Raw genomic sequence first — 13,129 nt, 5'->3', positions numbered from 1 at the left:
CCAGACTTTTATTACCCGGGCAGCACAGCTAGTGATATTTATATACGGTAGTTGCAGGTCTACATACCGTAGGCATCTCCATATTAATAAATCTTACGTTACGTGTGCAGGTGTGTGTGGGCATATGCTCCGCGCCTTGTGCCGGGTCAGTACATTTGGTTTCAAAAATCCATCTGGTTGCTGAGAACCAGCCTCTTAATCAGATAGCCAGACACGTCGACGATGTAAGTATAAAATCCCAAGCGTCACCGGGTTTACTGTTTGTGTATATGTCTCCAACTATAATTAGATGAACATCTCTTTAAATTAGATTCCGACGATTCCCCTTTAAATCAACGGAATCTGCAAATTGCTGAACCAAACTAGGGAGAGTATTTAATAGTGTGCCTTGCAGTTAGATACTGTTTGCAGCAAACCGGTCATGCATTTTGCTAGCGTTTGCATAACTCTATGTTAGCAACTTCTGGAACATCTGCATAACTCTGCAGATGTTCCAGGAGCTCAGGATAATATTGAAAGCTTTATTACAAAAACTGAATGTAGCGTTGAATGGTCATTCAACCAGAGGCTCCCACAGTTGCATTTACTGGTGATCAACACTTGCTATAATAAGCGCTTTTTGTGAGCTTTTTGCTTTTATCGTATTCCCTTGCATTTTGCTAGATTGCAAATTGCTTAGCAGAAAGAAGTACTAGGTCAACCAATTGTCTACACCTTTTCATCTGAATTGACAAGTACATTGTGGTTTGTCTGGTAGATCAATTTCTCAATGAGATATTTTCAATTCCTTGCAATAATGCGTTTCTGTTATGCATTGAAGTTATAAGTTCGTACAAAGGTTCCAGTTTACCTTTAGGAGTAGCTCAAGCTTTATACCGGTAACAACTGCCTGATTTAGGCAAGATTATGTATTATATTGAATATATTCTTAATTATTTACCTTTAAGTTTATTTCACATTTGATGGATGTCAAGGCAATTTTATTCCAATTAAGTTTAAAAGCAAAACTATAATGAGCCCATGCAGGATTTAGATGCTAGACTACGCAGCGGTATAATATTAAATGGTTATTTACTTTTCTAAAATAAATAGTTATACAGCTATGTTCTACTGTTTTTAGATAGTGACGGGCTCTTTACACTAAACTTATGCAAATTAATTATGTTATAATAACAAACTAAAAAAATTATTCTGCAGCATTAAAGAGAAAGTAAGCAGGTGTCTTTTTCAGGCTGTTATAGTTCTGGTAACACAAAACAAGTCTGATGAAGAGTTTCAAAGCATTAGGGTGGTACAAGAACAAGGAAGAAATCAGAAAAATTCTGTCAAAAGAATAGTTACTTGTGGTGCATTGGTCATGCCACCTACCAGCAGTGCATCCAATAGTCCCACATACATGTAAATGGTTTTCTGTTGTTTGGGTTCTCTATATAGAGAAGGGGTGTTGGACAGCCTTGGACTACAGTACTTACCCTGCAAACAACATGTTGAGGTTTAGTTCCCAGATAATACGGAATCCAACCTTAAATTCCTCTGCAACTGAGCATGTCTCTTGCAGTCGAAGTTTCTTTTGCTGCTGAACTTGGACATGTCTAGCCAAAATCACAGAGCCATTGTTTGTGTGACATTGCTTTTAACCATTTTCTTGTAACAAACAAAACAGATATATTCAATATTTGAGGGATCATTCACAAATAAAAGTGGCTAGTGTCCGATTTCTTTTGGTTACTTATCACAATTACAGGCGAGTTATGGAAGTTTTGGCTTTGCTCACCTGTCGATGCAATAAATGTCTCAGGTAGGATTCATTGGAAGTATATAAAACTGTAAACAATGTCATTAAAAGGTGTGATACAAGATCATTATTTATAAAGATGGTATATATTTATATAAATAACATAGAAATGTTTTTCCTAATAACTGCATTCGGTATAAGTTGAAAATGGTTTGTGGTGCTGGGCACATTTTGCTGAATGCAGCATGTAGTGTGTGCGAACAAGGTACCAGTAGTCGAGCACAAATCTATCGAGCTAAGAGCTATTTTTCATGGGTCTGAAAACTACAACAAAGCGTTTTCATTGGCTAACAAGTTAGTTAGTTTACCACGGATTGACTAGAAATATTAACTACCTAGAGGTATTAACTTTTGATGAAATAACTTGAGCCATATTAAAATACAGTCTAATGTCGAAGTTGGATAAAAATTTCGGAACATGAATGTTTGTGTTAGGTTCTTAGAGTATGGAAGTTGATAGACTTAATAATTAGTGGGACTTTCAGTTTACTCTTTAACTTCCGTCATACACTTTAAGCCAGAGTTAAAAGTGATTGCTGCTCAAATACAATGCTTTTCTCAGTTTTCTGAGCATGGTTACAAAAATGATAATTCACAAGAAACCGGTTGTGAGCCCACATAGTTAGACTTTGTATAAAAACGAATCATGAGAGGATAACTCGAGTCCTGAACAATGAATAGCCTTGAGATGAGCTGAGTAAACCTCATGAAACGGCTCAGTTACCAACTGACGATCTTCCCCTCCCTTTATTTTGCCCTTCCTCTTCTTTTTCCACTCCATCTCTTTGCTATCTTGAGTGTCCAGCATTAAACATGCAGAAGTATTCATTGTGGTTAATAAAATACTGACTGCATTGTGTAGAGTATTATTTTCATTTTCCTATTCTAATAAAACACAAACTAGTTCTACGATTCTTTAGTTTATATGAACATCTTAGAAGGCGAGATTAGAGTTCGAGCTGCTACAAATACAGCAATACATTTTCCAGCCGAGCTTTCTCTGTTGATCAAGCATTTATAAGACATTTGGCATAATGTAAATATTCTCCAAATAAACAATTTATTTATTTATGTTGAGTAATGAAAAAGTGTTTAAGAATGTAGTTTTTTTGTTTTGGAACAGACCATTTTTCAATTTGAACTATTTTTTTTCTAACCACCTGAAATGGATTGTGGTCAGAAACCGATGTCTGACTGTATTGAAAATCGTTTTAGAACATATTATGGTACACATAATGAAACAGACATGTATACTATATTTTAGTCATAATATCACTTCTACAACTCAGTTTTGTAGAGTTATACCCAAAATGTATTTCATTCACACCGTAGCAAAAATGAGAAAATGTGTCAATATCAATAAGATCTTAGAAGTGAGGGAAAACTATCAACAATGTATACATATTCATTTCTTGTTAGGTAGATGAGCAGCATCAGCAGTTGATAGACTTGACTTTCTCTTTCTTGAAGGGGATTTCGAAGGAGTGTTAGAAGAGGAGGCAACTTTTCTATACAGTTTGAGCAAGTCTTTGTTGAACCTGTCCTTGAGGACATCAAATGGTTCGACATCTAATACCTAGTGCATAAGAAGAAATGTGTCATTAGGCCGAGTACCATGCGAAGACTATCTTGTATTATTCTAATAGGAGAGATCATAAAGTGCCAGACAGACTAAACACTAGTTGTGATGGATGAGTTGACAAATAACTCTTTATAAAATTAACTGCACAGGAAATTGTTTGGTTTTTTGACTATTACTAACAAAGGGGTCTAGTTCATTTGAGCTATAATGAATGACATCTCTAAAATGTTGAATGTCGATATGGCCATATGTCATTCATTCGGTGTTAAAAAAGTGGAAAACTTTTGTTGAATTATGTAAAAGACACCATGTTCTAAGAATTTTAGCGATTGTCAAGGGGGTGGCTCTTTTCGCAAACAGAAGCATGCCTGATTTGATTTAGCCATGGTTTAGTTTTTAGTGATCAAACATGGATTACTGCTACTACTAGAATAATATAAAGAGACTTAAATCTAAAATTTAAATATAAGTAAAACAACATTCATTTAAAAATCAAATTAAACGGACATCAACTAGAACAGGTAGGTTTGAAGGACCATCGATAGTTGCTTATATGTATTGTTCAATTGCATGTTCCTGTAGAAATGTCTGATCTTCTGAACAATGAATCAAGCCTTATAAACACGCAGTCGAGTGACTTTCTCTCTGTACAGGAGGCCTACACGTATATAAGACTGGAAATAAAAACTATACGTCTAATATTTATTTTTAAGATGTGACAGTTTTTAGGGACGGAAGAGAAAGCGTGTCAACCTGCTTTATGAGCTTCTGGGCCTCTTGTGTTGGCAGCATTTAAAACATTGTGCCGAGTTTGACAGCGAAAATTATGCTGAGCGATGAGTAGTTCAATAAGGAAATCATTAGCTTATAGTTAGTTTGTGGTGAGATATTTAATTGCAATAATAACAACTAATCTAAAAATATTGGGCTTTCAACAAATTAGATATAGGACATTGTAAATAACTGTAAACATTCTGCATTGGAAAACAATTTTCTGCTGTCCATCTGTAGCAAATAGCAAAGCTTTGAAAAAAGACAATAATGTTAGCTGTTTACAACAAGCCGGCAATCACTTTGTTGTACGACATCGACAGTTTTAAGTGGGATTATAATATAAACTGGCAAAAAAGTGGTTAAGCTACACTATATTAATGCAATTAAACATTGACCTACAATTCTTCCAACAGACGACATAAACGCTAAGCAAACTTTTGTTTTGACAAACAAAGTAACTCGTAATACATGACATCAAATTTCTCGAAAAATCTTTATATGAGTATCTTCGAAAGCATCTCAAGCAGTTTAGAGTTATCAGGAGGAACATGAAAGGGATGAGAAAAGAAGTCATAAAACAAGTGAAAGCGCAGAGAATGGGGTAACAATTAAAAATAAGAAATAAAAAATGAACACAAAAATAGATCTATTTTTCATAAGCTATTCTAGTTCAAAGTTTAGATATCGATCTCTATATCTGTATCTCTATGGCGATCTCTACCTACGCACTATTTATCTCTTATACCACTAAGGCTGCACCTCACTTAACCTCCTTTTCATCCAATAATGACACAAGAAAACCTTATTATTTTCTTAAATGTTTGTTTAATTGCACATGTAATTACCCAAAGTATTTATTGTCCAGTTTCTGTGCGGTGAAGTAAATTAAACGGAACACAGTTTTTATTGGTATGCATTGCTAATATTGTTATTTGTATAAAAATAGTTGCGGTTTTGACATACAAAGTTTTTGTATTGTTGCATATGTATTGTAAAAACGTACCGCTATTGGCAAGGAAAATAAAAGTTGCTGAATACAATTGTTGCAATCTATTGCATTGAACCTGCAGAACATGTTGTTTTTGTTAGCTGGTGGCATAAATGCTCCTGATCACAGATTCAAATATATTTTGACAAATTACAATGTAGTACCAATTTCACTCACAACAATTCAACAGAAAATGTAAACAACATTAACATAATACCTTATTTTATATTTATATTCACCGAAATAAGATATTATTTTTATAATTCATGTATGATACAGTATTCAAGACTCTGTTATAATGCAGTTTACCTGTCAGTGCGCTTTAGTGTATTTCAAATTCACTGTGTCAATCATGGCAAAGACCCCTATTTTATTTTTGATTATTAGTAGTACTTCCAGAACTAGTTTTAAATATCTCGCAACAGTTCTAATAATCACCAGCCACCAAGTGAATGAAATATATACTGTATATTTGTAAATAGCCGCTTTAAATATTGCCTCGGTACATAGACCACTGATTGAGGGAGTCATTTGTTAGTTTAAGCCACTTGAAACAATTTATGTGAGGAGTTACGATCTCCTACCTAGTAAAAAGAAAATATAATATTTACTGCAGATGCTCAAATATCAATATGAACAATCCACCTTTAAAAGTTTGCCTTCTTGTAATGATCTATAATTTATTTCATGTTAGTGCCTAATAGGAAACAATAACTTTTTGACATGAATTTTCACCATCCAACCTTGGTAAAGTGCATTTGAAATAGTGGAATTTGCCTATCCACAAGTTCACAAAAGGAAACTGCTCAGTGTTGTAGTCACTTACCAGAGTTGTGTCCACTGTCTTGGCCTTCTGCAGCACACTTAAGTACTCACACAGAAAACCAGACTTGTAGTTTTCAGCAGAGTAAGCTGATACCTAAAACAGGAAGCAAGTCTGATAAAATAAATTTTGTAAGTATTTGCGACTGTCACAAGTGCCCATTCGCCTATGGTATTTTCATAGTAAGATTTATCTACTCTTTGTACAAATGACTAAAGTGAGTGGATGGACTGATTGTTGATAACTCTATGGTTGCTCTATACAATATTTGTAAGCACTCTGAACAATAATTTGACCTGACTAGTAGGCCTACTAGGAATTTAGCTCTAGAAATTTAGCTCACCTTGATTCTTATGAAACCCTCTGGCAAGATATTTATGCTATTCAATCTACCTTATTACTAATTATTTATTAGCAATGTAGCAACAAAAACACTTCAAATTTGAGATTCTTTAAGCAATAGAACAATGTACAAAATCGACATAACACGAAAATTCTTAACCCCTATATTATTAACCCCTTATTGAATCTTCCCCAACTAAGATGTTTTTAGAGCAATGGTTTGGACAAGCATTTGGTGAACATCGATAATGCACAACTATGACACTAGCCGTTCACTTGTTTTCCAACATCCTGATAGAGCAAAAGAGAGGACAACTCTTCATTGTTTTCAATACCGATTTCAATTGATATTTTTTTCAAGTTGACACACAATACTTCAGCTGAAGTCTTTCTAGCCTTTGATATATCACAGTGAACATATATCGTGGTTGTGTTGAATGTTTAGCCTTTATTCCTGTTGTTATACGCATGTGTGCGAGCGTAGCAATGTATATGATGAATATTGTATAGCTATACATATACACAAACCTATGTTCTACTGAAACCAATTTAGGTCATAATTCAAGAGCGAGTATATATCATTATCAATATAGTACAACAATTATAATATAAATATAACTATAATACAACTATGATAGAGCGAGTATATATCATTATCAATATAGTAAAATAACTATAATATATATAACTATAATACAACTATGATAAAATATAATTAATAAAAACATGAAATGGTTGGAAGCTCATATAAAACACAAATAGTAAATCTACACAACATGCCTGGTTTGATGAAAGGTCACATTTATCTGCCTAGCGACCATCAACCCCGGGTGATCTAGATTTCTAGAATGTTGGTTAATGAATATTTCCAGTTTTTTGTATCTTAGCTACAAATTAGCACCAATTGTGAAACTGGACTGGTTTATCATATCAAGGGGCTGGACTCACACGGTTCAATATAAAGAATAATAATACGTAATAGAGTTACATACCTTTTCAATAGAGTTAACTAGTAGTGCGGAGAACTCCCCCCAACCAGGCTTTCTCACTTCTGTTTTCTGCAAAAAAATTGACACAGTTAAACCTCCATGATTATGATCGATCTTATTGGAATTTTTGCTTTATAGAGCAGATCTCAGAATGAACAAAGTTCATATGAAAGGACTGACTGTATGAAAGAGAATGTAGGACTGAGCGTACAGTTGCCATAGCCTTTAGCCATAACAACACTGGTATATTCTGTTGTAAACACAATGTTGACACTTACAATGTTCTTGTGCAGTAGCAGCAACAAGAGAGCACAGGCTCGAGTCTAAAACATACATAGAATGGCAACATTGATAAACACATCTGTGCAGGTAGCTATAGTGACTTACATTATGTCAACAAATTAAAAAATAGATTGGAGCAGGAAGAAGGTAGCCGTAGCTCCAACAGCGTGTAGCAAGTGGCAGGAGTATATGGAAAGTGAGTATAAGATTACTAACCCGATGGAAAATTTTGATACCAGGGTTTGAGATGGCAGCCAGCAGGTCAACACTACATCCCCAAAAAAGTTCCTGCAACAAAAAACAACAGAGCACATTCAGCTGCTACAGAGACAATACATACAATATTTTGTATTTGTTGATATTTAAAAAATTTGCAGATGTCAGACATCAGCAACGGCAGCCAAACAATGGCTTGCAATCACTGCTACATTTGAACAGTAATTTGAATATTTTTGCTTCCACATACAAAAATTTCCAGCATACATACAACTTTTGAAGTTTTTTGGAACAAAACAGTTTTGTGAAAAGGAGTAAAGCTGGTTGGCTGGTCAAATAAAATAATACATAATAAATATATAAATTAAGCCAACTCATGGTATAGTATAAGTTAGAGTAAGTCAAAACACATACTTCTATCATTGAACCTACAAAGTCCTGAGTCTACGCTTCCATACATACATGTATATCTACAAGTATCTCTAAGTTGAACAAGAAAATATATTCACTATATTAATTTTCACATACAATTCAGGTTTTTAATTTAACATTTTATGTAATGTGTTGTTTTAATACTTAATATTATTATTTGAAGTATTTACTGTCGCTTTTTGCACTTCATACCAGATTTCACAAAATAGCAAGTACTCCTATAAAAATACATGTACTTACACAGACATACAATGATTTTGATATGCAAAAGAAATATCGAAACTGTTAAATTTGGACTGTATATTGATTATAACTTGACACGCTCAGACAAATTCACTTCAAGAAAAGCTCCAGAGCGGAGATGCCATAGCGAGAATTAGGAACAACAACATAAACAGCATGCATACTTGTACTTACCCGCTGTCTTTCAAACACTCCTTGGAGTAAAGTGTGACTGTAACGGCTCTCCCTGAAACAGTGAGATACAAGAGTGTGGGGTGAAGGCAGAACACGGAAATTGTTATGGTACATTCAAATAATTTAGAGCCATGCTAGATTTTGCTAAAATGCTTTTTGTTAAATTTTTTACTAAATTAGAAGCAAGTTATTGAGTTAACTATAATAACCGTGTTTATAACTGCTTAACTTACTGAGTAAAGACAAGCCAGAGATAGCATCATATTTAAACAGTCTTGCAGTTCAACCTTGCAAGAAATCTAATTTTAGGATTAATGAAAATGATATAACATTTTTATATAGAAAGAAAGAGTGAAATGAGTGTAAACTATACATTACTGTTCTGCAATCCCTTCAACTAAACCTGAAGGCGGAGATGAACCAGTGTCCAGTGAACAATACAAACGATGTTACAACCGAGTTGAACCTGTACACGGTGATCTTTTTTGACCGTTAAATTGCAGTGATTTTTCAGCCATGCGAGTCACACCCTGCTCACTGCATGCAACTAGGCTTTGCACCTCGATTAGCCAAGTTATTATGCATATGGAGCCTTCGTCATTGATTTATGGTGTTTTCTAGTATTTTTTAGTATGATCATTGATATCAACTATTATCAAATCCATGGTGCTTTATTACAAAAATTTAGCTCATGCAAGTAAAGTAGTAATTTAGCTCAAGTAATCCTTGTAAAAGAAAAATATTATGGGCTTTTTTCGAAATCTGATAAAAATAATTATATAATAGCTACTATAAATTTGCTAAAATTGTAGTAAAGCATAGCTTCGAGTGTCAGTAATTTTTCAGACATGTGAGCCACACCCTGCTCAATGCCTGCAATTAGGCTCTGCCACTCGATTAGCCAAGCTATTATGCATATTGGAGCCTTTGTCATTGATTTTTATGGGGTATTTTTTTACAATTGCCTTGATGAAAGATAAAGTTCAAATTTAGTGTAGATGTAATGAACTGTACATTATTCTGTCATTTTTTAACTCTTAATCCCCAAAAAAAGGTAAGTAAAGAAGCACACCCACCTTTTAGTAAGGAACTCATTGAGGGCTGTATGTATTGGACACACCACCAGCTGGACTAGGGGCTCATCTTCACTAGCCTGCAGATGTTTGCATAATATCATGTGAATGTACAGCCACTTATCTCGATTAGCTATACTACAAAGTCATGGAAAGGCTTGAAAAAACACACTGGTTTCAGTCAAATGGCTGAGGGCAGCATGACGTACCTCCAACTCGGTCTTCCGTTTAGACTTCCTAGCGCTGACAAATGTTCCATGTGACAGCAGCTTTATCTGGCAAACAGAAGTGTATCAATATAACAATAGCCTCAAAGTAACAGTCTACATCTAAAGCTGACAAAACTTACTCTGTCCGCCTTACATTGTGGTTATAAGACTGACATCTTCCATTGAAAACCCTAGAAGTGTAAAATAATAATTTTAAAATAAACTGTGAATCTCGTTGTTTTTCTATACAGTGAGTCGTCGACTTACGACCTATGTGACACACGTCCACCTGACTTTATGACCACGCCTGTGGGAAGACCGAGCAACTCAGTGCGAGGCGTAAGCCATTCTTCGTTAAGCCTTTTAGCTAGGGTGAATTTTTTCTGTCACACGATATCAAAAATAATTTCTCTCGAAATTAAAATTTGGTGATTTGGGTACTGATTATATATGTTATTAACAGATATACGTCGCTCACCATGGCGATTTCAGCATTATCCGTTGTGGTAAATACAGATTCGCAAACAGATAAATGATAAAATCTTAGTTAAAAGTTTGAAGTTTACTAAAAATAGTTTACTAAAAAGTTTCTAATAATACATACTAAAACTTCCTTCAAGTATGTGTTTAGTAAGCTAAATTCATTTAAGTTAGATTAGAATCAACAGAATATACAGAATTGACTTACGCCCAAATCGTCTTATGACCAGCCGGAACCAAACGCGGTCGTAAGTCAACGACTCACTGTATTAGCATCAGCTTATTTTACACCAGTTAAAACCTTCATGCAACAAACCGAATAAACGATACTGGAGCTTTGGTACAAGAGAGAGCATAGAGAAGAGAAAATTACTTGACAAGTACCTACCAGCGCTTGTCCATTGCAGCCATGACAGGAATGCATGTCATTACGCTCGTTGGTTGCTTCGTTAGCTAATCTTAAAACGAACGAGCATTAAACAATTTACTTACAAGACGGTAGATGCAAGATAACAGCAAATAACAATACACTTACCACGAGATTGAGTGATCCCGAAATCTCCTTCATGATTGGCCAGACATAAGCTACAAATGAAACATAACAAATCCATGCTACAACCATTAATGACTCACATCATACTGTTCTGCTTGTGTATCTAGAAATAAATTGGTGAAATCTATAAGCTGTAAACCAATGGTCTGTTTATAGTCAACTTCTAAATGGTGAATATACATAATTGAGGCTAAACGCACCGTTAGTGGAGAGAGATAAGAGATCCGCTACCTTTTCACTAACACTTTCCTTGTCCTTGACACTGAGAGGAGGCAGCTGTAAGCATAATGATGTATAAGTCATCTTAAGGACAAAGCAAGCAGGTACGTACGCATGAGATTTCCCAGGCAAGTTATGGTAAACTGTCAACAATCAAATTAATTTAATAAAAATAACTAGTGGCAGTATTAAAATCTACTGTTTGTATCAATACTTGACTGGTTGACTGGAGACAGTCATCCATATCAGATTAATACCTGTTCTGAAATGAAATGTAACTGTAAAATAAATTATGAGAATTTGACATAAATGTAACATATGTAACATAGAACAAGATATTTTAAACAAAATGGTGAATGTGAATACCACCAGTTCCGGTGACTCTGGAACACTGGAAGATTACACATTTTCATTGGCATAATAGTTGAACACGTTCCATTGAAAGGAACTAAAAACTCATTGAAACATATTAATACGCCGGCTTATGATCTGTAGGTCGGTGGTTTGAATCCCACAATAATCATGGTGGTGCTCCAACTGTCATGAGTATTACAAAGAGTGGAAAAAGATAGCGAAAAAGAGAACGGCGACTGTGTAGACAATGCAATAGAGCTCAACTTGGCTCTTGGATAAACCACCAGCGATTTCTTCTGCACTTTGACCAATAATTCAAAATCAAAAACTTCGACAAACACATGGAATTAAGAAAAAAGATTACTCATGCTTACATATCAGGTGTGTAGAAAAGGTTTTCTTTTGAGTGAGTCACTATGAGTTAAACCGAAGTTGTCTTTCCTTTATATATGCCTACCTATCACATCGCATAATCCTCCAATACTAACAGCATAGCCTTCATAGCAAAGTATCATACATTGTTATGAGTTGTCCGTCCCTGCTGATCATTAATCCAAACAACAGAATCTACACATCGTGGACACGTATTAGCAGAATGCAGGATAAGTGTCGTAGGTAACACAGCAGTGATCAAATTGGGTACCGACTAACCAGTACCTCCCAGGGAAACATAGGTGTAATTAATAGCTAAGTAAATGAACCTTTTTGAGAGAGGTCAAGTGATGGTGGATTGTCTGTGCCTTCTTTCCAACATCTTTCATATCCTTATCTTTGTATCCAGCTTCTATGAGTGTCATGAGTGGCACAATCAGCTCCTGTTGACCCAACCAGCAGGTGATAAACGGACAGCCAGTGAAACGAGTCAGCATAAAAGGCGGCGGAACAGGATATCGCTAAAGCTTTATGAAGCTTTGGAAAAAACGTTTGTTTGAAATGAAATTATTGCCTATAAAGTAATATTTTGGCAATAACTAATTAATTGATAATAATTATTAATTTATTAGTTGAATTAGTATTAATAATTATCAAATAATAATTAAATTTAATTATTGAGAATAAATCAATTATTAATAATAAATTAATTTTAAGGTAATATACATGTACATATACCGTAAGACCTCTATTTGAATGCCATGGGGCTCTATTTTTTAACCCTTCGTCTATAGTGGTGTTTAATTAAAGGTGGTGCTGAAATAGAGGGTGGCGAGCTATTTTTTGATCAGCTCATCAGGATTTTGAGAAGATAAATCTAACCTTTTTACGGGCGCAGCAATGCTAAACTCGCCTATATTTCACACTCTCCTTCAGGCGGATCGACATAAGACGTTTATGTTTTCAAGTTAGAATACGCCATTACAATGGCTGCTATTACAGCGTACACTGTTCCTGAAGAGTATTCTTATCATTCATCGAACCACTTTAATGTCTTCAGGTAAGATTGTAAACACATTTTGGACAAATCTGAAAATAATGGTATGATGTAGACCTTAGTGACTTCGAATCAGAATGTAGTTCTGATGATGACTATCAACCTTTTCAAGTACATCATCACTAAAATTATGGCAGCCACTACAGCAACAACAAAAAAATATTGTTATTGA

The 13,129-nt window shown here is 34.8% G+C and overlaps 1 protein-coding gene across 1 annotated transcript in view; it reads right to left on the bottom strand.

Moving 5' to 3' along the window:
- Positions 1-3,031: 3,031 nt before the first annotated feature.
- Positions 3,032-13,129, bottom strand: part of LOC137390081 (uncharacterized) — a 38,802-nt gene continuing 28,704 nt past the window's right edge. The window contains exons 23-33 of the mRNA XM_068076328.1: positions 12,230-12,343; positions 11,156-11,231; positions 10,938-10,987; positions 9,923-9,988; positions 9,717-9,793; positions 8,641-8,692; positions 7,792-7,863; positions 7,572-7,616; positions 7,297-7,362; positions 5,966-6,058; positions 3,032-3,371 (exon numbers count right to left, since the gene is read on the bottom strand). Of these exons, the coding sequence (XP_067932429.1) occupies positions 3,201-3,371; positions 5,966-6,058; positions 7,297-7,362; positions 7,572-7,616; positions 7,792-7,863; positions 8,641-8,692; positions 9,717-9,793; positions 9,923-9,988; positions 10,938-10,987; positions 11,156-11,231; positions 12,230-12,343 (882 nt within the window). The 3' untranslated portion in view covers positions 3,032-3,200. The remainder of the gene's footprint in view (positions 3,372-5,965; positions 6,059-7,296; positions 7,363-7,571; positions 7,617-7,791; positions 7,864-8,640; positions 8,693-9,716; positions 9,794-9,922; positions 9,989-10,937; positions 10,988-11,155; positions 11,232-12,229; positions 12,344-13,129) is intronic.

The sequence above is a fragment of the Watersipora subatra genome, chromosome 3 (assembly GCF_963576615.1).
Source record: "Watersipora subatra chromosome 3, tzWatSuba1.1, whole genome shotgun sequence".
Taxonomy (NCBI): Eukaryota; Metazoa; Bryozoa; class Gymnolaemata; order Cheilostomatida; family Watersiporidae; genus Watersipora; species Watersipora subatra.
The sequence above is the reverse complement of the archived record's forward strand: the minus strand, read 5'-3'. Positions and strand labels throughout refer to the sequence as shown.